The sequence below is a fragment of the Pempheris klunzingeri genome, chromosome 5 (assembly GCF_042242105.1).
Source record: "Pempheris klunzingeri isolate RE-2024b chromosome 5, fPemKlu1.hap1, whole genome shotgun sequence".
Classification (NCBI taxonomy): Eukaryota; Metazoa; Chordata; class Actinopteri; order Acropomatiformes; family Pempheridae; genus Pempheris; species Pempheris klunzingeri.
The window spans coordinates 14793471-14819753 of NC_092016.1; the positions used below are offsets into that span (position 1 = coordinate 14793471).

General features: G+C 42.2%; 1 protein-coding gene across 1 annotated transcript; it reads left to right on the plus strand.

The window, feature by feature from the left end:
- The first annotated feature begins 13009 nt into the window (after positions 1-13009).
- LOC139201037 (endosome/lysosome-associated apoptosis and autophagy regulator family member 2-like) lies at positions 13010-26283 on the plus strand. The gene is made up of 22 exons (XM_070830250.1): positions 13010-13251; positions 14860-14980; positions 16293-16482; positions 16560-16707; positions 17291-17380; positions 17914-18019; positions 18203-18355; positions 19468-19556; positions 19651-19831; positions 19934-20062; positions 20719-20809; positions 20907-21009; positions 21102-21239; positions 22168-22431; positions 22529-22702; positions 22817-23003; positions 23209-23305; positions 23398-23499; positions 23600-23726; positions 24150-24328; positions 25268-25436; positions 25541-26283. Exons 1-22 carry the CDS (start codon positions 13156-13158, stop codon positions 25607-25609), a joined length of 3003 nt encoding a protein of 1000 aa, XP_070686351.1. The 5' UTR covers positions 13010-13155; the 3' UTR covers positions 25610-26283.

The following is a 26283-nucleotide window of genomic DNA, read 5'->3' on the forward strand; positions in this document are numbered from 1 at the left end:
GGGTTCACTCTCGTGACCCTCGTCTCCAGCTGCAGCTGTTGTCAGTCAGACATCACACTGATAAACCCACTGTATGCCAGCAAACAGCCGAAGTCAGCAACTAGTTGGTGAATATAGTGCAGCAATTAGCAGCAGTGGATGACGACCAAAACAGAATGAAAAAGAGAGTGACTTTTTGTGAATCACGAGGGGGTAGAAAATTACAGTATTATGTTTAGAGTCCCCCAAAGAAAATTAATGTTAATGCTTTGAGTATCGGATATCACTGTCTTATGTATTACATTCTCTCTCATCTTGGTTTGTTGACGCTATATGATGTTTAAACTGAGAGAAATATTCAAAGATGACAAAGGAAGTTTGTCTTCTCCACTATATAAATACATTCTTTCGGTTTGAACAATGTTTGTCTGCACAGCATTTGTAATTACTCATGACAATAGTGCTCTTAAAAAATCATGGTTCTTTTTCTGTAAGAGCTTACGGGTTCAAGTTTTCATTGTCTTATCATTCTTCTGTTTGATTACAACAGATCAGTCTGCTATCTGTTATTGGTGCAGACTGAATATCCAAAGCATTCTTTGTGATGAAGAGTAATCTGCTTACTGATGAAGGGCCAGTGGATCTGCTTATCCACCATCCTTCTGTTAAATCGGCTCACCGAAACCCCTAGTTTCATGGTGATCTGTCGGTTTACGTTGCCCTGCTTATTTCACACATCCTTCTTGACTCATTCGGCTCGATCTCTCTTGGATAAAGATCTAAGTTGCTGACAGCTACTAGAGCAGGCTTACTGGAAATGACAAAAAGAACAGAAAATGGCCCAAGGGTCGGGTTTGAAATCTAAACATGTGGAAGGTCGGGGCGTCAGAGAAGTAAAACATTCCTAAGGACCTTCTCATAATTTAGGAGAGGGGTGAGTAAGAGTGTTAAGCTGAACAATAGGATGAGTCATGAGAGGGGTCACCACTGACAGAGAGGACACTCCCTCCAGAGACCACCACACTCAGAGCTCCTGCCATGCAGGAAACAGATGTGTATACAGTGTATGTGTGTATGTGGTGTGTTGGAGAGTAAAAGATGCATAAGACACCAGAAGTCAGAGTAACAACTCTCACTTAAGATCTACAAGCCATCGTCACCATGTTATTCCACATCTATTTCTACACATATAGGATAGAGGTAAGATTGTTTGACATATTGGGAAATACACTTTCTTGCAGAGAGATGAGAAGACTGGACCACTTTCATGTCTGTACACTAAATGTGTAGCTAAAGCAAGGAAACAGGGGGAAATACCTTGCCTGGCTCAGTCCAACTGTAACAATCAACACATTTTATGGTTTAATCTGTACAAAACTGTAGCTGAATGAATAAACGACAATTTGGCTTTGACTATTTCAACTATATTTTGACTATTTCTTGGCCAGAACCAGTTGCCAGGCAGCCAGTAGAGACTCCAGGAAGTTACTGTTCCCAGCCAAGAAATTGTTCAACTCACAACGTCTGTAAGACTACAGATTCTCATACATACAAAAGAGCAGCATCAAACTTTTTATCCGACAAAATGTCAACCTATCCTTTAAACTTAAAAAGTATAACTTAAAATAACATAACAGACAATATGGCTTCCTCTCATAGGCAGGTTTGTCTAACTGAAATAAACACATTCATTACTATTCACACTTATGTCGTGTTGGTTTTAAAACCTTTACCACAATAGGATGAAATATTTTCCTCACTGCTATGGCAACGGTACTGTTTAGGTACAGATATTGCATCTGTAAGTGGTTTCCGTTTCAGGTGGCTTCACGGAAGTTTCATACTTCTTCCTCTATACCGCAACTGACATTCAGCAGTAGTAGACATTGCTGGGACACAGGTGAAACCCCCTTTTACTGTTCTAGGAAAGGCACAAATAGAAATTCTACTGTTGTACTGTACTTTTTACCTACAATTTTTGTTTATGTGTATATATGATGTGCTGCCAGCAGAAAAGTAGCACTGAATACATCCTTGACTGAAAACAAAAACTGATGGGGTGATGCAGACAGATTTGGACACTGAAGGTCATCTTGTTGCCTCTTCTGGTGTGTAAATGGGGGGTTTTCTCACTCAGGTCAGGTCACTGCGTGGACCCGGACAGCCTTACTCTGTCTCCTCTCTATCTCCAGTCTAATTTCTGGGACAGATGTTTCTGTTATCATCCCAGGGTTTCCCACAGTTGCTGTGTGTGTGTGTGTGTATGTAGGTTTGCATGTGAGGCCCCTTGTTTTTTTCTTTGTCAGTCCTCCAAGGGCCTCCACTTTAAACAGGATATAGCAGTTATCTTAAACCCCTGGTGACAAAGCGGCCTACTTGTAAGTGTGAGCAGGCCTTAAAACTGATAGTAGTGGATCCCTGTTTGGTTTTCTGGGTAAGATGTAAATATGAGATATGAATGTATATCCATGTAGTTTGTTGCTCAATGATAAAGTAGACCGACACCAAATGAAATACAATAGATTTTAAAATGGACAAGAAGAAAGTAATTTATTCATTGCCATTGTTAAGAATGTAAGGCCATACTTAACATCACACCAACGCAAGAAAGGAGTAAATGGTAAATGATTGCATGTAATTGTAGTGTACATAAACACAACCCCCACTTGTGTGACCTACTTCTGAACGACTGGGGGTTTACAACAGCAGAACACCCACCATATGCTGAAACAGAGTATGTTCTAGTGCTGTGGCTTAAATCTGAGATACTTGTTGAAACTCTAAGTCCTTCTCTTTTAACACCAAACCAGTAGTTTCTTCTTTTTTTCTCTCTCATCCCAAACTAAATGCATTCTTTCCACTCTCTTTTCCCCCCTCATGTCTGACCCAGCAACAGTTTAGGGCATATAACCTCATTGCACTGGTGGAGAAACCACAAAATAAAACTCTGCACTGAAGTAATTCTCCACATTTATGACATGTGTTTTGGAAGAAATTGTCAATTAGGTCACTGTAAGCGACTTGGTGAGTCGAGTGTTTCTGTGTTTGCACGAATGTGTGCGTGTATTACAAAGAGGGTGTGTGTAGGTTGTTTGTGTAGCTTTCACAAAGCTGGGTGATTTTTTTTCAATAACATTTGGGTGACACTCCCACTGTCAGCCTGACTGTCTCTGACAAGTCTTCACCAGTTCTTTGGGGTAACGTAATGCATTCAGCTTTTCTTGCCTGTCCCTCTTTTCTCTGTGAGTGTTCAGCCAAAGTTCAGCTAATTCAATCACTGCTGGATGACTCACACCACTCTGCCCCTTGCTGCACAGATGCCCAGACACACGCACGCAGGCATGGAAGCGTGCACACACATACATCGAAATGCATGCACCGTGGTTCTTCGCTGGATGAGGTTCATGAGGTCAGTGCTGCGTCAGCCTCTCAGCACACTTGTGAAACAATCTCTTGTTCCCCAGCTTCATTACCCACACACACTCTCCCTGTCTCTGTTCTTAAGCAGCCGATGCGCTGTCATGCTTTGTCATTCACCATTTTCTTGTCTATATTCACTATTTCTTGATGTCGCTCTTAAACACCAACGCTGACATTTCCCTTATCACGAATATATAGCAGAGAGATATAAAATGTAATTGTGGAGCAACAATAATTCATGTGACAAATCAATCTGGCTTTTCTCAGCTGTCCATTGTTATATCAATCAAAGATGTCCTACCAACCATATAATTCATTCTATTCAAATGAAAAAAATTCACTCAAGTGTAGCAAATGAGACATGTACAGACTACCTGTCATTTCCTGCGTTCGCATGCTTGCATGTGTCCATGTTTGCATGTGTTTTGAATGTCATGCATCTGAGCACATGCAAAAAGATCACGATACAGTAATTTAACTGCAGTCCTTGGACGTTGTCGCCAAGGCTGTTATTACTGGTCAAACCACCCAGATTTATTGAGCTTTACTGTACAGAGCATTTCCACTTAGCCTAATGACTGCCAACAGCAATGAGAGCAGATGGTTCAGTTACAGTACAGCAAGGCTGAAATATCCACAGACTTGGATAAAAGTGCTCACTACGTATCACGTGTATTTCATGACATAGACACAGTGCCTTTACGTGTGCTTGGGATATAACTATTTGCTGGACACGTAAGAATTTATACACCACTCATGTGTTTTGTCTTGGAAACACAAATGATGTGATTCATTATTCCGTGTACAATTTCTAAACATAAAAAGCTGTCTTTATGCTTGAGGATGTGCACACACACTGTATAAACAAACTCAAATAGTCTTTCACAGCACTGATAATAGCTAACAGGTTATATAGATCCCTGGAAGGCATGAGCACTAGTTAATCATAAACAGTGCAGAAAAAAAACAGCCGCAAAGAATTAAGTTTGAACGTAGAAGGTGACCCGGCCTGAGTAAACCCTTACAGTAGAGCCAAAAAGCATAACAGAGGACCATGTATCTGTCCCTCTCTCTGTCTGTCCTACCACCTGTTTGTCTGTCCTACGATCCGTCTGTCTGCGTGTTTGTGTGAACAAGCTGAATAAGCAGGATTTCCAGCACAGAGAGCAGGAAGGCCCTTCCAACAACACGCACACACCATGACCACAGGAAATCAAGGTCAGTGTGACAATTGTGTGCATATGTGTGTGTGTGTGTTAGACAGAGAAAGACAGAGGAGGTTCTGTACTTACATTACCCCCTGGTGCATCATAATCTCTCCCATTTTATCCTTGGTGGGGGGATGGGAGGGGTGGTGGTGACAAAAGTGTGCTTGTATTGTTTAAATTTCTCTCATTGGAATAAAGAGACCTCAGTTGTCAGGCCTACAGTGCTCTTTGTGTTGATCTAACAACTCTTAGAGACCCACATGTAGCAGATGTTCACTTGTTTTCTCTTTTAGTGTGTGGCACAGAGGCATAGTTAGGGATGTTAATCCTTTAAAAGCACCTAAAACACTGTGCTGGGTTAGTAAAGCATTAATGGTTGTGTAGTTAACCTATTCTGCCTGTTGTTCCTCCGTCCACACAGGACAGGACCACCTCATTTCAGTACCTTAAATGCATGAGATAAAAACTACACAAAAGCATGGGATCTTGAGGCTGTAGCTTATGTTGTTTTGCAGTGCCCTGCATTATTTTGTGAAATGTTATTATCTCCCAATTCCCATCCCCCTAAAATCCACTCCTTGTAATGTTATCAGATAACAAAAAACAGAGAGATTGACTGCAGATGGGCCAGCTGTGTTTGGTGCCAAAGCTTTGTTACACACCTTCTACAATGCAGGTCAGCTGGCACACACCACTACACTCTTTATCAATCAGCCACTCAACTCCATCCTTTTACCTGTTTTTAGCCCTCTACTCCTCCCAGTGCTCCCAAGACCAGTCTCCAAGATAACCGCCGGCACTGACGCTGAACACACACATCATCCACACAGAATGTCTGTTCTTTCCTGTGGATAACTATTTACTACAGACAGACAAAAACAAGTCTCCCTAATCACGCATAAACAGGCAAGTTATGGAACAAACATTCTTTCATAATGACACGTTGACACATTGGGGACACAACTGTGTAAACCCAATTGTTCCCTCATTTCTTTACACAAAAATGTTCCTCTCCACATAAAAATCAAAGTTGTTTTTCCATCAGCAGAGGACAGCTCCAGCCAGAACTTTTTCCATTTTCAAGCGTTTGCCCAACAACTCTCAGTGTGGAAGAGCTTATGGTGAGGAAGGGAGCGGAGAGAAAAGAGGAGGAAGATCCTGTTGTTTTCCATACCTGATAACCCTCCATCCTCTGTCTCCCTACCGTCCGACCTGTCAGACGCCGTTTCCTGGAATTCTGATTCCTGAGGGGAGTGTGTGGGAAGGGAACACAAAGAGACCGTCAGTCACTGTAAGGTCATCACTGAATAACAAACACATTAATGTAAGTGAGCATGACCACTCATGCATCAATAAGTACATGCCTGCAAGGAGCAATTATGGGGCACAAAAAGGTGAAGCCATGGATCTTAGTGCAGTAGCAAATCTCAGACAAAAACACAATGAAATCACATTCTGGGACAATAGACATGTTTGATAACATTGTGATTTAGATTCATTTACAGGCCTATAGCATGTGAGGTTGCACATAGGCCTATTGCCACAGATGCAAATAGGTAATACCCCCTCAGCTTCATTTGTTTCTAACCTGTGAAATATCGAAACCTACTTTTAGGTACTTTTGCCCATGAATAGATATTTTGTATGCAACACAGCAGGAAATAATTGTCAGATATTATTAATACAGCTCAGATAGCTGACAAGGACTGTTCTATAGGGGAATGTTCATTCTTTGCCGTCTGTCTTCTTGTTCAAACCAACCCCTCCATTTGCTTAATAACAGTGTTCAGTGATATTTTGCTTTTGTGTGTGTGTGTGTGTGAGAGAGAGAGAGATTCTGAAGAATTTGGTTTGTTTATAGTTGAACATTGTTTTATGAACCATATGATCATTGTTCCAGTGTTTGAACTGTACTGTGCCAAATGCTCAGATATGACAGTAGTTTCTGCTCTTGATAAAGAAAGTGCCCTATAAACACATCCGCCTGGATGGGAGGGGTCAGAGATAAATGCAACAACCTTATTATCACACACTGATATGGGCACACACACACACACACACACACACACACACACACACGGACACAAACACAAACACGCACACACACATATGGACATAAAAACACACAGATAAAGCCTTAGGGCCCAAGAGATCAAAGCTAAATCTGGATATCTTAACAAAGACACCAGTGATTAAGTCAGAAGAATTAAACACAGTGGAACGACACACTGGACAGGCACATAATAACTCAAAAGTCACCTTCTGTTAGTCATGCTCACACACTCCTACTCATTTGTCTTACTGGACGTTCTGTACAGTCTTTTCACAGTATGCTGTCATTAATTGCCAGTATTTTACATTCAGTCCCTTGAGCTCTACTTGCAGAAGGGGCATTAATTTGCGCCTAGAGGGCAGGAATCACGAAGGCTTTTGGCTGTGATTTGTGAGAGGTCAGCTGTTAAGGAGGTGGATGGCTACAAGGGTTAATGCACATGCTCAGATCATGCCTGTGCTCCTGTGGATCAATGAGACTGTCCATGCTGTCAGTAACACAGTCCAATGAGGAAGAGACGCTGGGTGTTACACATGATTAATATTTGCTTTGCTGAAGTAAACATTGAGAAACCTCCTTCCTGTTTCCACAGAAAGTAAGAAACTTGTGCTTAAAAACACAGTTTTGTAACTAATTCTGATACAGCACAATCATGGCTGTGTTGGGGGAGGGCGCGGTTGTATACATTCACAGCCTTGGTCGGTGTTCACTACACTATCGGCCAACGAGCGACTTTGCTACAGTTTTATTGGGAGGCTGGAACAAGGTAGTGAAAGAGTGCTTACCTACATAAATTGTTGACTAATGGTCACAGTTGGCTTAATGTTTTAGTTGGTCAAGGAATTTAAAACACCCATAGCAAGCTTGCATCCCACTGCTACAATGAATCTACAGTGTGTTTAATACTTTCATGGCACATTTCTTTACTTAGATCGAACCAGAAATCACAATCTTCTGGCCTAAAACAATCAACGCAACAGATGTCTGAACATCTGCTGATGAGATGTCTCCCTTTGGATGAAGTAATCAACAGTGTAAATTCCTGGATGCCCATTAAAGTCCACCCCTCCCCCTCTCATTCTACTGCAGTTTCCACTGCTGATCAGCATTATTGATCCTCTGAGCCTGAGGACACAGCTTACATAATGCATCATCCTCCTCTTGGAATAAAGAGAGATAAATCTTGTGCATAAAGACTGAGTGTGGTCAGTTTTTGTCAAGTCCAAATAGCAAACATACCCACACAAATAAAGATGCACAAGCACACACACACACACACACACACACACACACACACACACACACACACACAGCCACATGTGTGTGTTCTGAGAGATCAGGAAACACAGATCATGTTGAACAGGAGCTCAGGACACATTTCACTGACATCCAATCTACACTCACTGACCACAAAGTGGGTGCGTGAGTGTGCATGTGTGTTTTGAGTTTCATAGCTTAACATCTCACTGATGTGAAGATTTTACAATATCTTGATGAGAAATTAATGACTTCAATCTTGACAGGGAGATAACGGCACTTACTTAATACCCATATTCAGTGTATGAATAACTTTCTTTGGGTTTTATACCCCCCTTGTGGTGATATGATACATTACATTACAGTCAACGGCAGAAGCTGTGAAGTAAAAAGTGCCCTGCACACCTCCGTAAAGCTTCAAGTTTAATGATTCAAATACAAGTTTACTCTACTCTACTTTGCCTCATGTCAGTATGATTGTTGTCATGCAGAGTACCATATTGATTGTTATGGAAAATGAACACTCGGAAACCACTGGTGAAAGAAGTGTTGAAAACATTTACTTGTAACAATACCACACAACAAAAATATTCCATTGAAAGTAAGAATACTGCATTGAAAAATATTACTTCAATAAAAGTACAGAAGCACCAAAAGTAAGTACTCATTGTACAGAATCTCGTTGGTTTTCTATTGTCATATATAATGATATATAAATCATTATATAATAAATACATTTTAATTATTGATGTGTTAATATGTAAGAAGTACTTTAATGTTGTAGTTGGTTAAAGTGGGGGTAATTTTAAGTACTACATATATTGCTGGGTAAGTTAAACTGTAATGATACATTATATGTTACAAGGTGAAAATATGTTTTATGAAATAAATGCAATGAACTAAAAAGAACAATATAGTCCATAGAATATAGTATCATAAAGCAGGAAAACTCAAGTAAAGTAATAATACCTAGATGTGTATGTATGTATTCAGTTAATTTCCACCAGTGTTGAAAACAGGACTCGCTGACAACCAGGCCTCTTACCTTAGGCTGTCTGATAATGATGGAGGGTCTGGGGATTTGAGGATATTTCAGCTCCAGCTCCGGACTACAGTTGAACTCCAGCTCATCATCTGAGCTGTGGGAGAGGCTGGGGCAGGGTGGAGGTGACTCAGAGCATGGCTCTTCATCTGTGTCCTGCAGGTGGCAGATTGATTTTGAGTTGGTACCGTTTACTTCTCTGGTTCTAGTGGACTGAGTGGAGATACAGCTGATAGTCCTCTCAGGCTGTTTGTGGTGCCGCCTGTGTGGGCTGCCTGGGTACGCTTCTGGCTGGGATATAACTGGGTCTGCTGCGGGAAGTTGATGGTTATTTCTGCTGCATCTGGAATTGTTTGAGTCCTCAGCAGGTGCTGGATCAGTGTTACCATCTGATGGATTACCAAAACAATGGCCCAGAGAGGAACAAGGTAGTCCGTGCATGCTGGTGGAGTCAGAAATGACCGAAAGAGACAGTAAAATAAATCTTACTTGCATTGGCATTAGCTGGATCTGGGGTCTCCCAGTGTGTGGGACAACATTCAGCAGTTAATCTGTAGCTGCTTGTACATTATCAGACACTAGAGTATGAGCAACAACCAGTAAGGAATATACATCATTTTCTTTATGTGGGATAAATGCAAATACACTACGTAAGACTGAGCCAGCCGTTTCCGTACTTGAGCAGCAGCGTATGAAATAAAAATGTCTTTTTATCCAGTTTGGTCCATGCCAACAAATGTCCTCAATAGCTGCCCTCCATTTCAGCATGTCTTCTAGTTATGTCATAGCAGAATTAGTTAGTCCATTTGTCCAGTAGCAGCTGTAGCAATGGATCATCACTATCCCAGACTTAACCTTAAAAATCCACACTGTGTCAGCTGTTTCTCGGTCAGTAGGTCGATCTGTCATCACATCATTCTCTGTCTCTCACAGAAAACAGCCAGGTTGCTTTTGAAGCTACTTCAACCACTCTTCACAGGTGAGGGTCACTCTGTCTTCAGTCCTTCGCTGTTCCCTGTCTGTCTCTCTGATGACCTGTGTGTGTACGAGAGCCTCAGGGTTTCTGTGTGTGTGTGTGTGTTGCAGTGTGTCAGTACTAGGTGTCTCATTACTTGACTGGGTAGTCCCTGGTCTGTTGTGATGAGAGTGTAGGTAGGGGTTGGGCCACAGGGACTCTGGTTACCATCTGATTCAGAGTCAGTTACTAATACACATGCCCTACACTTCAACACTATTAATGAATGAATTCATCTGATCACAGAGCAGTGGCCAAGAGTGTAAAGGTTATTGGAGTGTTACAGATGGTTGAATATGAGAGTTCAAGTTACAGGCAAACACCGTAAATGATAGGCCTCAGATGAGAAAGAGAAAGGGGGAGGGAGAGAGAGAGAGAGAGAGGGGGAGAGAGAGAGAGAGAGAGAGAGAGGGAGAGAGACCTGGCATCCCTCCTCGCAGAATGAGCGAGATGAGCAGAAACCCAGCTGTCCTTGGGTGACTGCTACTTAAATATTCATACAATCACATAAAGCAGCATTGCATTAATAGTTTATCCGGCCTGGTCTCTTGGTGAAAATGTATTTTTTCAAAAGACAGTATCAATATTATGTGTACAGTTTTGGATTGGTTGCGTAACCAGTACAGCAGACACTGTGTTGGCTTATGGGCTGAAATGTTTGAAAACATAATCATATATACAATATAACACGTCCAATAGTTTATGTGGTAACTGGTGGGGTAAAATAATTGATTACAATGTTTGCTTTATTACTTTTACTAAACTCATCATTCATTGATACGTAATGTTTGTTATAATTTGAAAGGCTCAATAAAGATATTGCACTAAAATTACAGAATGCATGAAAAACTTGCTTTACTAACTTGAACTTAAACGTAAATATCGGAAAGTACTGTCTGATTAATTCTCACCGTATACATTTGTTGCCGACTGTAATCTATAACCCAATATGTTTTGCACTTTTTACAACGGTGATGTGACCACCTTGCACACCAAACATCATCTCCTGAACAGTGAACCGCTCCTGATGGCTGAGAAGATTATGGTGCACTCTTTCAAGATCTGATAGTAGTAGGACTTGCAGTTGTGGACGTGCTGTCAAGATACACCAGGCACCACAACTAGCACATCAGATTAATGTCTGTGTGCACTAAGAAATGCAATTAATTTAAAATGCTGGCAGACTTACATGCAGGGTGTCCACATGCCCATGGATATTGGTCAATATGCCCTCGCTGTAAACAAATTCACAATCTGTGTTTTTCTTCTCTCTCTCATCATAAGAAACAACACACTCAGACCAACTGAACCAGAGTGTGATTATGAAACATGCTTGGCCTCTTTTGTCTCAGGATATAAACAGAAACACATAGTGTAGTTTGCACTCATTATTAAAAGCCTTAGAAAGCTTTTATAGTTGTGAGAATATTTAATAAAAGTAATTTGATAACTTTCTGTAATGCTATGTGATGTCTACATGTTAATGCTAAGAGATAGAATACTTAATAGCAGCTCACAGTATAAATGGTGGCGAGAGAAAGCTGGATAATATTTTGCTTAAATAATGGCACCCTGACCAAACAGTTAATGGTCATATTTTAGAGGAACTGTGGATCTCGTAAAGACAGTAACACATTTTTACAGACCTGAACAGGATTCAATTAGTTTTCATTACACTACTGAGGAACCACCATTGCACCATAGAGTGTTAGATGGTGGAATACAGCTTTAAAAAAATGTGAAATACACTTCAGAATATTGAAGTATAGAATATTGTGTTCACTATCACTTAATGTTAACAACGCATGGGGCCGTTTGTTGGGGACAACTTCACAGTAAATAACACAGCTCTAGTGCCACCTCATTTCATTCTTCTTCTGTCTAGTGCATTTAGCATCTTTGGCACAGCTGTTACTTTAACCATCTATTCAAACCCTTGCATAGGGATTATAAATGACCTCACTTAATGACAATTATTTGGTGGCTAATTAGCCTCAAAAGTGATCAACAACTGTTTTCCAATGTGTTTGGAGGTGAATGGGACAAAAAAGAGGGAGTTAGATGTCAGCTCGAAAAACGGAAATGACCGTGACCCCGGGGTCAACAGGCAGCAGGACCAGAATAATTTTGCTCACTAAGCCAGACCTTCATAGTAGCATTAATGTCTATGAACATCATCACATTTAGGATCCAAATACAAAATACAAAATTGTTATTATAGGCAGATAAATTACACAAAGCAGCCTGTGTGAGCCACATTGCAGTAATGATGAACGGTGCAGGGCTTCCCTCTGGTGGTCAGTGATGTGGACAGCAGTGCTTGAGATTTTTTAGAGAAATATGGGTTAATACATTTAACCGACGCTGTTTTCAAGACAATGTCTAAATGCAGCTTGATCATATCGATATGTGCTTCCTTACAGCGACATCAGCCAAAACAAATCTGCGACAATTATCTCGCTAGAGGCTGTTATTTCGCCTCAGCGCTTAATTTTACAATATTCCACGTAGTAACATCTTACATTTTGTTTTATTGAACGTACAAATGCATTGATATTAATCATTGTGTGTTGTGTTGTTTTGTCACAACAGTTACATTGTAACATTATTTCTTCCTGAGAGACGTCATGGGCGCGTCAGAACACACACACACACACACACACACACACACACACACACACACACGCACACACACACACACATACATATGCACAGCTGCGTCAAGTCAGCACACACAGCCAGAAAATACCACAGGTAGTACTAATTTGGCTGTAAATTAAAGTGATACAAAAGGTCACTTTGAGGAAAATTGGGGCTTTAATGCACAAAATGAACATTGTTTGGCACACTAACACATTTATATCACAGTTCACGTGAAAAATCAGGCACGACAAATAACCCACTTCTAAATAATTCACTCCGGGATGCGTTGCGAGTTTTACTTTGAAAACCGTAACCGGAAGCGCTTCGTAATCCTGCCCAGCTTCACTGTGATGATGCAGCCCCGGAGCGCTCAGTCTGAGGATAATCGCAGGTGGTAGGGGCTACAATCTGCTGACAAGAGACGTCAGAAGCAGGTGTCGATTTGTGTGTGACCACGCATTGATCCGGCTCAGGTTTATGACACAATCACCTCTCCCGGATCGAGGTTGATGTTTTTTCTCCCCCTCGATGATCCACGATGCGGTCCTCTGCTTGGTTCGTCGCCAGTTGCGCTCTGATTGTCTGCACGCTCCGGCTGACTGACGGGGCCAAAGGACAGCGGCCGTGTAGTGAGGTGAGAGATGCCACAGCCGATCAATAAGGGCTCGTTCTATTTCACTGCATCTGCTTTCATTGTCACAGCTTTCCGTGGGGAGGCAGTTGAGAAAAACGCACTGCTGTGGTTGCACGCGCTGACAGTGAGTTGGTAATCCAATGACCACATCAAATACGATTAAAAATTGATGACACATTTCCGGGGTCGATAGCTGATATGATGCTTAAAACCGCTTCCTCATCATCAGTGGCAGCAGGTGGGAGGACAAAACGCCCAGCTGCTCTGTTTGTCAAGAGAACAAGTTTGAGCAACATGGACGAGCATGAATCACTGATGGGGTCTGGTGTATGTTGAACTTCACCACTCAGCGCTGTTCAGGCTGTTATCAGCTTCCTGCACGGCCTGGCCTTTCCTTCCCTCTGGTCTGGCTCTCCTCAACACCTCCTCAGTCCAGGCTGGCAGACACACACACACACACACACAAACACACACAGACACAGACACACACACACACACACACACACACACACACACACACACACACACACACACACACACACACACACACACACACACACAGACACACAGATTCCCAAGACGGAGGAGCAACATTCCTTCAACTTACTGGCTCAATCGTCAGTCAGAAAGTGGCAGAAATGTTACTGCAGCTCGCCAGTTAAGCCATATATAGTGCTACACTTCTGTGCTGCCGAAGTCTTGGTTTAAATCTCACGAATGCATCCAGGACTAGAGGTTCTCATGCTGAATTATGGTGTGAGATGAGGATTGAAAGCCTGCCATATCAGTGACTGAACACAGCTCTTGAAGGAGTCACCAGAGATAACAAGGGTGTAGTGCAATAGAGTTCAGACAACAATGCTATTCTTAGTCGATTTCGCCTCCTCTTGAATCTCTACAGATTTTAAAAAATTGAGTTTGGCCTACAGCTATGCTCGATTAGGCCTCCTTTCTCTTGTCCTGTATCCGTTTGTCCCCACAGACAGCAGCGAAAATCGTTCCACACACAACAGCCTGCATGCTCCGTGGTGTCAAAATCTGGTTTGGCTCAAGGAGCAACATTATGTAAACTGTCAGAAATCAGGCCACCCTCCTCTGTAGACAGAACGATGGTGGTGAGAAGCTCTGTGGAGGCGTGAACATCAAGCTAATTGTATTCACTCCATACCACAGATTCAAACTCTAACGTGATTATTTAGCGTTCGTTCTGAAAATGTGAAGAGCTGCTGGTAAAACACCACTGCTGCCATCACCCCTGTCGCCATCGCCGTGGAGATGGTATGTTGTGTGTCCAGGGCAAAAGAGTGGTTGAGGCTTGTGAGATAACGATGTAACAGGATGTCATGCTTTATTAGCCTGAGCAGCTGCATATGGAAGCTAATTCTGTGTTGGTTGCTAATGCAGCAGCAACATCCATTCTGTCTGCTCTGATTTGCAAAGCATTCTCACCTACAATGAGACGACTGAGGGCTCCAATCAGGGTGGAGGCCTCTTGCGGTGTGATGTTTACTGACCTGCCTCTGGCCTACATTTGCTCATTGTTTGGGTTCAAGTCTGATGTTGTGACTGATTTCTTATGCAGGTGTTTAATGTGTGTGTAATTGGCAGACGGACTACTACTATGAGTACACAGAGTGTGACAGCACAGGATCTCGGTGGAGAGTGGCCATTCCACAGAACGCCGGAGCCTGCACTGGACTACCAGAGCCAGTGCGCGGCACTGAGTGCAGTAAGTGCATGTGTGAGTGTGATGTGTGTACTTCACCCTCTTATCAGCAGCCTGGAATTTCCACCACTTCAACCTGACAAACCCTGTAAAGATATTCTCCTACCAACCACAGAGCACAGCCACAGGACATTAATCTCAGAGCAAAACAATTGTCACATCATTTCTCACTGCTGACTTGCTCGCTTCACAGGCCACTTCATTAACGGGCCTTGTTGTCGCTTGTGAAAATTAGGATAAGGATCTAAAATGAGATGCAGTAACCGATGACAGTTGTGACTGATGACAGGCACCAATTTGTTTCTTAGCTATAGACTATTTGAATAAAAGGACAGTAAGTTTGCAGAGTTGATGCTTTTATAAGGACAGTTATTCAGAGGTCCATTTAAGTAAATGGCACAATATTCAGTCAGTGTTGGTGTCTGACTGTGGAAACAGATCTTCTAAGTAAAAGGTGAGTCATTGGGAGTGTTAGATTTCTCCTTTTTTTGCGAGGGGGTTGTTTACAAGACAGTGATGGTGAAAAGTGCCTTATCATGATGAAGCCAAGAAGTAAGACTTTAACCGTGTAAAAGCACAGTAATGTTCCACATGGTGGTCATACAGGTTTGTGCTTTGTTAGATCTCCCATAGAACAGGTTTGCCCTGCGCTGTTGCAACAACACTACCCTGATGGCTGAACTGAGCCAATCACTGGCGAAATCTGCATGTTAATTGCCAGCTGGGGTTTTCTAACATAGATATTTTACATATGAACTGCATAAAACTGAAAGTATTCTCAGTACAACAATGGATCTTTGTGAGGTGAAATGGATAATTATCAGGAATAGCTTGTTATTTTGACTTTTTTCTGTTTCCTTCTTCCTCTTCAGCTTCTCACAACTTCCTCTTGTGCACATTAAGACACACTACTAATCCTCAGGTCGAGTGCACCGCACAAATTGCATTCCCACGCATTTTTTTTCGCTGTTAGTGAAGAATAAAGAGGCATCACACTTGCGTTTGAACAGATCAGGTATGAGGAAAAGCTGACACTGTTAAAACATTGGCAGGTGCACAGGACAGGATGGAAATAAGTGCGAGACAGACACAGTGTGTAACAGGATGTAAGGATTAAGTTCCGATCACTGGGGCTATGTTATACTGAATGCAGCAATGATTTTCATGACCATTTCTCTTCTTCAGTCTGTTGGATTTCATACTGAGTGTCTGATGTTTACAGCAGAATGCAAAGAAGGTTGGGAATGACTTATTAATGTAATTCTCCCCCCCCGTCCCTCCTCTCTTTCTCTCCCTCTCATTCTGTGTCCTCCAGCCTTCTCATGCGAGGCTGGGGAGTTCCTGGAGATGTCGGCTCAGGAGTGTACTCAGTGTGCAGCAGGAAGCTACTCCCTCGGCAGCGGTATCCGCTTCGACCAATGGGATTCCATGCCTGTTGGGTTCAGTAGCCTGGCAACCCCCTTGGAAAACGGCCCCCACGGAGATGACAAGCTCACCTGCAACAGGTGTGTTACTAGGATGCAAGAAAAACTGAAAGCCAGATTGTAAGTGTAAAACAAATTTGATTTCTTTTTCCTTGCAGTTCTTCCTGGGTGCCTCAAGGAAACTATCTGGAGTCCAACAGGGATGAGTGCACGGTCTCTCTCATCTATGCTGTCCATCTGAAGAAGCAGGGCTCTATCAGCTTTGAGTACCAGTATCCAGACAACAACCTGCTGTTTGAGTTCTTTGTGAGTTTCAAACATTCCTTAGCGGTTATCCTTTTACTTCTGTCTGTTTGGGTGGATGCTCAATGTGTGTACATAGTGGGTTTGTGTATACACTGCCAGTAAAATGTTTTTGGACACCCTGGTGAGTACATCAGTATGTTCTGACAGTAGGTCATCTTAAAGTTCTCTCAGAGACCTACATCTTTGTATTTAAGAATCTATTTGCAGGCTCTTTTCCTGGTGGGCATACTGACATGTCATAGCAGGAAAACAGTAACATTAATAAGAGCTGCCCACCATTTAGTGCACCAGTTGCAAAGCCCTGGTATAATGTAGAGCAGAGCCATAATTAATGTTGTCAGTTGCACCTGTGCTTTTGCTGCTATGGCTAGTGAAATGATGAGTCTCTTAATGAGTGGTCAATAGGAGGAATGTGTGCTGGAAAAATGAAGCTTTAAAACTAATCAGATTTTGGTGATCTACAGTAAATTGAGGACATTTTTCGCATTAATTCTCCATAATGAAAAGCAGATGTGTTGTTTATTATTCAATAAGTGTCCCCACAAATGAAGAAAAAAATACCCTATTCTTTGTGTGTGTTCAGATCCAGAATGACCAGTGTCAGGAGATGGATCAGTCTGCTGATACGAAGTGGCTCAAGCTCACCAATCATGGTGAATGGGCAACCCATACGGTAAGTATTCCATGCCGTAAGATGAACAATAGAAACGGAGGGCAGATCTTTGGCAGCCGGCCTTTGCCTTCCAAAACAAGAGTGTTGAACTCAGGCTGAGCAGCAAGAATTGGAATGATAAAAGCAGGAAGTCTGTTCGTACCCACAGAGTGTGATGACACTCTCCTTTGTCGCCAGTCTTTTTCCAGTAACACAGTAAACTGAGTTTCCATGTGTATGTAGTTCAGTCTCTGCACTGAGTAAAAAAAAAAGTCATTAACTGTAATGTTGGGAGGAGTTTTACAGTACACAATACAGTGTTTTTTTTTTTTTTTAGCTGAAGATCTAGTTTTAATGAAGAAATTAAATGACTGTGGGCAGTGAAGGCTCAGCTCTAGCATTTGAGTTTTTGAACTGATCTCTTAAAGCCATTTTAAGATGGCATATCTCATTAATTTGAAGCTACATAAAGATTTTTTTTTCTCTAAACTTCTGCATTGGCCCTATTTATGCTGCAGCTCCACTGATAATTCATGAAATCATGTGTATTCTAGGTGAACCTGAAATCTGGCACCAACATCCTGTACTGGAGGACGGGTGGAGTCCTGATGGGGGCCAAAGTCGTGAAGCCTGTTTTGCTAAAAAATGTTCAAATAGAGGGTCAGTAACAACTGACTTTTCAATCTCTATCTGTCATTTTTTTTTTTAATTCCTGAATCTTTGGGTCTCTCTCTTAATTAAAGAGTTTGGTCGAGACCTGCTCTTTATGGAAAGCGTCTTAAGATAACACTTGTTATGAATTGGCTCTATATGAATAAAGATTGATTGATTTCCTTCTCCCAGGAGTCGCCTACACATCAGAGTGTTTCCCATGTAAGCCGGGGACATTCAGCCATGTCCCAGGCTCCTCCACATGTGACCCCTGTCCTCGGGACACCTACTCTGGCCACGGTGCCAGCTCCTGCACGCCCTGTAACACCACCACTCACTATGCAGGTAGGGAGAAAAATCTACACATGTTTGGCAAATTTATGTTGAATCCTTGGAGCAGTGTCGTGAAACTGCAGTGCAGTATTCAGCGTAGCCTAATTGTCATCAGTGCTGCTCACAGAAGCACATAACGCAGCCGAAGGATAGAAAGAGAGCTTGTCCTATTTTCAGCCACATTAGTCAAACTTCAGAAGAAGAAACATGCTTGTTAGTTCAGTGTGGAGGGCTTGTGTGATCGCAAGGGAGTAGCAGATTTTGGCAGATGATGTAGTGAGTCTGCTCTTGTAATTTTCATAAAGCTTCTGTTTTACTTGCATTTTACAAATTTGTTTTCTAATGCGTTATTTGGTAGGATAATAGTAATATGCTCCCTGATCTATTTTAGTATATTTCTCAACAGTGATGCACGTGATTACATTTCCTCATGTAAAGCACTCAGAGCTAGACCCTGTTTGAGAGGCAGGACTAGCAGTTTCATGTCAATAGAAGGTAGAGGATTTTCCTAGTTATAATGGCAAATATCTGGCTGACTAACCTGACAGGTTGTGTCCGTATTTTAACCTGGTCTAATGAAATGCATTGAAAGTCCAATTAACAGACTGTATTTAAAGTACATTACAGAGGAGGAAAAAAGAAATTGTATAAAGTATCTTCATATTTAAATTCCTATCATGATACTAAGGATGTTTGTCCTGTTCAGTAGAGTCACTGAGACGTGACTGTGAGAAGGCTAGTGTATTCAGAACATATTACATATTTAATTCAGTACACCTCTTTATGCATATTGTATGACTCCCTGGCTTTACTGCTGTGTTTTTAGCAGATTCTCCTTCCAAAAGGGTTTTCTATCTATTCTATTCTGTTCTGTTCTCATACTCAATCACATCTTGCATCTTCACTATACTTAATGTCAACTGAATGGGTCTATATTTCATTTGAATTCTTTGGTTTTTATGATTCAGCTTGATGTATTTTATGCCTAATGCTTCGTCTTTGACAAAGATCATTGTTTATTAAAGCCTTTAGTTAGAGAAAATATTCAGCAGTTGCTCTTTTAAAATAATACTTGCCATTTTCTTTGGCTAATTTTATTTTGCTCTTCATTTTTCTTATCCAAGCTGAGGGATCTGCTGTGTGTAAGGACAGACCTCCATGTTCCAGGAAGGACTATTTCCAGATCCACACAGCATGTGACCACGAAGGCAAGGTGAGAGAAAAGAGGCCACCTCTAGATTAAACACCCCGAGAAGGCCCATTATCTGATCAGTTTCTGTTCTGTTCCATCACCCATGTCATTTCAGACGCAGGTCATGTATAAGTGGATTGAACCTAAGATCTGCCTGGAAGATGTGACTGGAGCTGAGTCGTTGCCTCCAAGTGGAGAACGAGAGCCCTGTCCCCCCTGTAACCCTGGCTTCTATAACAATGACACGGCCACCTGCTCACCATGCCCACCTGGGACCTATTCTGATGGGATGAAACGTACTGAGAACTGTCTTGATTCATATTGTATTCCTCTTTGCCATTTTTCTCCAGTTCCTCTGTTGTTGTTAATTGTGTTTTTTCTTTGTTGTCTTCCCGTAGCATGTAAGCGTTGTCCAGCAGGGACTGAGCCCACCTTGGGTTACGAGTATAAATGGTGGAATATTCTTCCTGCAAACATGAAGACCTCCTGTTTCAATGTGGGCAACTCCAAATGCGATAGTATGAATGGTGGGTGTTCTTGGCCAGATATGTCCAGTACTGCTCTCTTTATCTTGGTCTTTGGCTCCTTTTCGTTAGGAATATGTAAACATTGTGGGAAATACACTTTCTTGCCTAAAGTAAGATATGATAAATAAGGAGCTGAATCAAAGGGATGGTTAGCTTATCTTAGCACAAAGACTGGAAACAAGAGGAAACAGCTCACCTGGCTCTGTTCTTAGGTAACAAACCCAGCAAACCAACACCTCTAAAGCCCACAAACATGTTTTATCTTGAACTATTTCTTTACCGGCCGCAGTGACTTTCAGGAGTCTCAGCAGCAACAACAATAATCCAGCTACTATGCCCACCCCAGAAATAGTCCAGCACATTGCCCCATGTAAAACCACTATGTGCCTTTTTTACACTACAAGCATACGGTTGTTGCACGTGCAGACCTTTAGCTGTTTCCCCTGTTTTCAGCCTTTGTGAGAAGCTAAGCTAACCAGCTGCTTGCTGTAGTTTCATATTTACTATGCAGGCCTGAAGGTGGTGTCAAACTTCATATAGATTTCCCAAAATGCAGAACTATTTCTTTAATGTAGGTTGACTTGAGGTGATTCAGCCAATGTATGTACCTGAATGTATATCTTTACAGAGTAACATGGATTTATCCTGTCCTTTAGGCTGGGAGGTGGCTGGTGATTATATCCAGAGTGGAGCAGGAAGCTCGGATAATGATTACCTCATCCTCAACATCCATGTTCCTGGCTTCAAGTATACACACTCATGTCTCCATCATTCTCGTCACTGAGCCGCCTGCCTCTTTTTATTCTAATTAATTTCACTCTTCTCTGCTTGCGTCTGCCATCAGGCTCCCTACGTCCATGTCCAGCCATTCTGGGACAGAGTTTGGTCGCATCACATTTGAATTTGAAACTTTGTGCACAGCTGATTGCGAGCTCTACTTCATGATGGTGAGAAAAGCTCCCGACTTATGCTTGCTGCTACACACACAGTACGAAGGGGAGGTGAATGAAGAGAACGTTTTTTTTTTTTTCTTTTTTAGGACGTAAACAGGAAGAGTACTACAGTGGTGGAGTCATGGGAAAGAACAAAAGCAAGACAGTCCTACACACATGTCATGACAAAGAATGCCTCAGTTTCCTACACATGGGCTTTCCAGAGAACGAACCAACCATCAGATGTAAGTATGAGTTAACTATATGGTCACATTCACATTTTCTACTGAATCTATTTTTCTAGTTTTGTGTGATTGTTTTATTTTTTATGTATTTATTTTTATTTTTCCCCACAAAGCAGTCACATGATAATGTCTCCAGAAGAATAAGAATATCAGTCCAAGTTTACATGTATAGTAGCATTCTGAGGGTCTAAACTGTAAGATTTTATATTAACAGTGATAATGGAAATCTTACAATTGACAATATTCTCATTATTACCAAATTCATAAATTGAAGTAGGAAGACATGAGCAGCAGAAGGAAGGCAAGCTTTACATCCCTGTAGTTTTAAAATGGTACACTTTTATGTTTCTGTATACCCACAATGAACCTTTGTGCTGAGCTGTGGAGGTCAAGACATTGACCCAAGATTTGGTCACTTGGTCCTTCAACAGATCAGGAAGCCTGGCCTACTGTCTTATGGCTGAACTTTCGGATTTACGGTTTTGTGTCTTCAGAAACAAGAAAAAGTTCTCATTCAGCATGCTGTAACAACAGCAGGGATAGCCTTTAGTCTTGTAAACCCACTCCACACTTGGTACACTTAACACTCCCTCCTCCTAAGTTTTTATGTGGTGTTAGTCTTTGGCCAAACCTCAAATCAATCACAGACTACTTTATTGCTTTGCTCACTTAGGACATTGCATAATGCATGAACATTGGAGCAAATTTGTTTTAGGGAGTCAATCAGTCTAGATGCTTCCAACTACATTGGCAGAAGTAGAAGTGAAGCTTTAATCAGTGACGCTCTGTTTTAAATCACCTGATTTGCAGAAATGAGGGGACAAAAATGAAGTTTTTTCAAACCTCTTTTGTACCTTCTTTGTACTTTTATCAGTACAGACACTGAATCAGTGCTGCAGTCTATTCTGTACCTGTTTGTGTCTCTCAGGTGCGTAGGAATGTCAATGATGTGGCACGAATTTACTCCATCTCAGTGAGTAATGCTGTTGATGGGGTGTCCTCTGAGTGCCGGGCGTGTGCCCTCAGCACGCAACCCTCCAGCTCTATGTGTGTGCCGTGTCCACCTGGACATTACATAGACACGCGCACCAGCCAGTGCACAGAGTGTCCACCAAACACGTACCTCGTCTCTCACGCCACACCGGGCCCGGACGCCTGCAAACCCTGTGGACCAGGCAGCAAGAGCGACAAGGTTTGTTGGTGTTGGGAATCAGGCCGTTGTCATTTTGTTTTTGAGAAACTATTATACACACAACTATATGTCTGTATTTGTATTTTTTGTTTTGCAGGATCACAGTTTATGTTACAGTGACTGTCACTTCACCCACAAAGAGGGCAATACCTCTCTGACTTTTGACTTCAGCCTCCTTGGGTCTGTGGGATCTCTGATGAACGGTCCAAGCTTTACCTCCAAAGGAACCAAGTACTTCCACCACTTCAATATCAGCCTATGTGGAGGACAGGTGTGAAGAGATGAACACACGCACACACCTTTTAAAAGTTTGTGTGTGAACTTTTTAAAAGTTTGCATGTACTAATGCAAGGCTCCTGCTCTTTGCTCTTTTTCTTTATTTAAGGGTCAGCTGGCCGTATGCACAGACAATGTAACAGACCTATCCATCACCGACTCCCAGCGAGAGAAAGGTGAAGGATCCAACTCTGTCAAGACCTTCATCTGTCAGTCAACAATCATCCCAGCTAGTGGACGAGGCTTCCACACGGCGCTCTCCTCGCAGTCCATTAACCTGGCTGACACGTTCCTCGGTGAGTGAGCGGTGAGATGCAGACTGTGGTAATCTGGCGAGCTGCATTTGGTATATTTTAGACTGTTGTCGGTGCTTTAACAAACTGAAAATAGAAGATATAATGTTAGGAAAAATGTTGGTCTTTTAATGTCAAATTCATGTGACAGAAGGGAGAAAATCAAAATATTAATTGTTCGTGCATGCATTCAATCTTTGTTAAACAGGAGCGACGGTAGATGACACACTTGATGGAATAAGGGCCAGAGCAGAGCTTTACCAGCAGTCCTCCAAGAAAGTACCTGATGTCAACTTCTACTACAGGTACCTCTGTTATTTCACATATTTTCTCTCTACATCATTAACATTCAGTGGTCTAACGTTCTCTCTTGCCTCCTATGTTTTGCATTGGTGAGGTCCCTTGAGGCAACCTCTTCTTGTGACTCCGGTCGGAGCGCAGTAGTGACACTTCGGTGTAACCCAGAGAAGAGCACTAAAGGGGAGATCTCAGTTCCCAGGTACTACATCTCTGTCACTATTTCTCAGGTTGCCTCTCTAATATCACATGTAGCATGTATCTGTGGTGTGAAAGTGACAGCTTGTGCTTGGCTATTACAGTCAGTGCCCTGCAGGAACGTGCGACGGCTGCACCTTTCATTTCTTATGGGAGAGCTCTGGAGCCTGTCCAACATGCACAGAGAGAGACTACCATCAGATAGAGGGAGCCTGCAAGGGAGGACATCAGGTGTGTGTGGACATGTTCCATAAGTGCTGGAGCAGATTTGTTTTGGTTCTTGAATAGAGCCTATTGGATTTGAAATGAAACAGGCCCACTTTCAGCTGTAATTTGAAGGCGTTTACGCCCACATCCCATGCATTGTGTAGAAATTATAGCTTATTTTATGCTTTCTTCCGCCCAAGCATAAAAAGGGTTATGTTTCCAACACTGTTCACTCAAACACTCTTAAAGCTGAAAGCCCACTTTAACTGTATTTGTTTCACTTGAAATCCAGTGTGCTGTAAAGCCAAACATTTAAAACACTCCACTGTCCAAATACTGACAGGCTGCACTGTACGTCTGTAACTTTTTATTTTTTGTACCATTTTCAGTGTGTGCTCTGGCTCTGTTCCATTCCTACTTAATGCTATATACGTGTGTTATTCCCAGGACCTGCTGTATGTGTGGACTGAGCCCAAGCTGTGTATGGGAGGTGTGAGCTTGCCTGAAAAGAAAACGCTGCCATGTGAGGGGATGGAGTTCTGGGTACGACTCGGTGCGGGGCTGGGAGCGTTCACTGCAGTGCTGCTCGTCTCCCTCACCTGCTACTTCTGGAAGAAGAACAAAAGGTACGATTCCCCTTTTATGCCTCAGCGTCGGTGACCGCCGCGGCAGAAGACCTCATGACTTTGGGTTGTCTGTCTGTCACATTCTCATCCACGCGATATCTCAGGAGCACCTTAAGGGAGATTCTTTAAATTAAATTTGGCACAAATGTCGAGTTGAACTCGAGGAAGGTGATTTTCAAGGTCATGGGTCACTGTGACCTCACACAACACGTTTTTGGCCATAACTCAAGAAGTCATACTCTGATCATGATTATAAAACAAAAATGTCTAATAGGATAAAATGATGAAGTGATGACATTTAATATCCGAAAGGTCAATTTCACTGTGACGATATAATATTCTGTAAAAACACTTTCCTGGCCATGATTCAGCGCCATAACTCGGGAACAGAAGGGGAGGTTGTGACCATGTTTCACATTTGGTTGGATGCTGAATTGGTAACGCTAATCTCGGGTCTGGACGAACATGGATGTAAACTCCAGCTTTACTGGTTGGCAGAGGCATTCAACCACAAATCAGTATTTCTAGCCTCCTCCTGGACACTTTTTTTCCCCCCACTATCTCCTTTCTTTGGGTTTCATCCTTGCCTATTCCTCAACTTCCTTTATTTCCTTCTTTCCTCTCACCACCCCTCTGTCCTCACTTTTGTCTTCCCATCTTTTCTTTCTTCAACCCTAATTCATATCTTTTTCTCTTTTTCATGCCTACCTTACAAGTTTCTTGTCTTTTCTTCTTTCTCTCCATTTCCTTTCCTACCAGCTGCCTTTCATTCCCACTTTATCTCTTCATCTGCTCCAAGCTCCTCTTGTTTAATCCCATCCCTCCTGCCACTCTTTCCTTGTCACATCACAGTTTTTGTCAATATTCCTGTGGACAACATTATTCCTCTCCTGTTTTTTTCCCCCACAGTATTGATTCCATCACTTGTCTCTCTACTAGGTTGGAATACAAGTACTCCCGCTTGGTGATGTCTGCCAATAAGGAGTGTGAGATGCCAGGAGCTGACAGCTGTGCTGTCATGGAGGGAGAGAACGAGGGAGACATGGAGGATGAAATTGTGTACACAAAACCTTCTCTACTTGGCAAACTCAAAGCCATAGCATCCAAGGTGGGAGTCACAGAATAATTTCACATTTACAGTAAGAACATTAGACTGTGGCAGAAGTCTTTTTTTAAAACATTACAAAATGATTTTTTTGTTTTTCATTTTAGAGAAATGGAGAGAGCTATGAACATGTGCAGCTAAACTCCTCTCACTCCAAAGCGCTGGTATGGAGCTAGAGAGGTGATAAAGAGTGGGAATGAGGGGAAGGATCGGACCCTCAAGAGACTTTCCACTGAACGACCCCTTTAACCAACCACCCCCTTTATGAGCTTTGGTACCTGGAATACCAACTGTGTGTACATACACACATTTATACACCCGCGCACACACATCATGCACCTAGAGCCAGGTTCAGAGAAGTCCCACGAACACGGAGGCCTTAACGCTCGGTACGACAGAGCCGCCCAACTCGAAGCATAGTACTGTGAAGCAGGTGTGTGTGATGGACACTTCCTGGGAATATTCTGATTCAAACTGATGTCAGAGAGGCTGTTAGAAGAGCTCAGGGTAAGACATGGACCTATTTGATTGATGTTCTCTCTTGTTTGAATTATTTTCTGCCTGTGTAATGTCTAATGTTTCTATAGAGAGCCATGGTGTAATTCCCATCAGGATCACCGTGGTGAGTGTGTGTCCATCTCCCATAGACGTTTACACAGACTTATATATTCTGGCCATACAAAGCCTCTATCTTCTCACCTGTTTGTTCTGTTGCTTATTTGAAGTTATTGTAATGGGGAGAAGAGTTTCTGCTGACCAACTGAAAATGAAGATGTCATATGAGATGAGGTGAAGTTATGGTGTGGACTGTCCATGTATGTCAAATAAATTATGATGTATTTATGTAGAA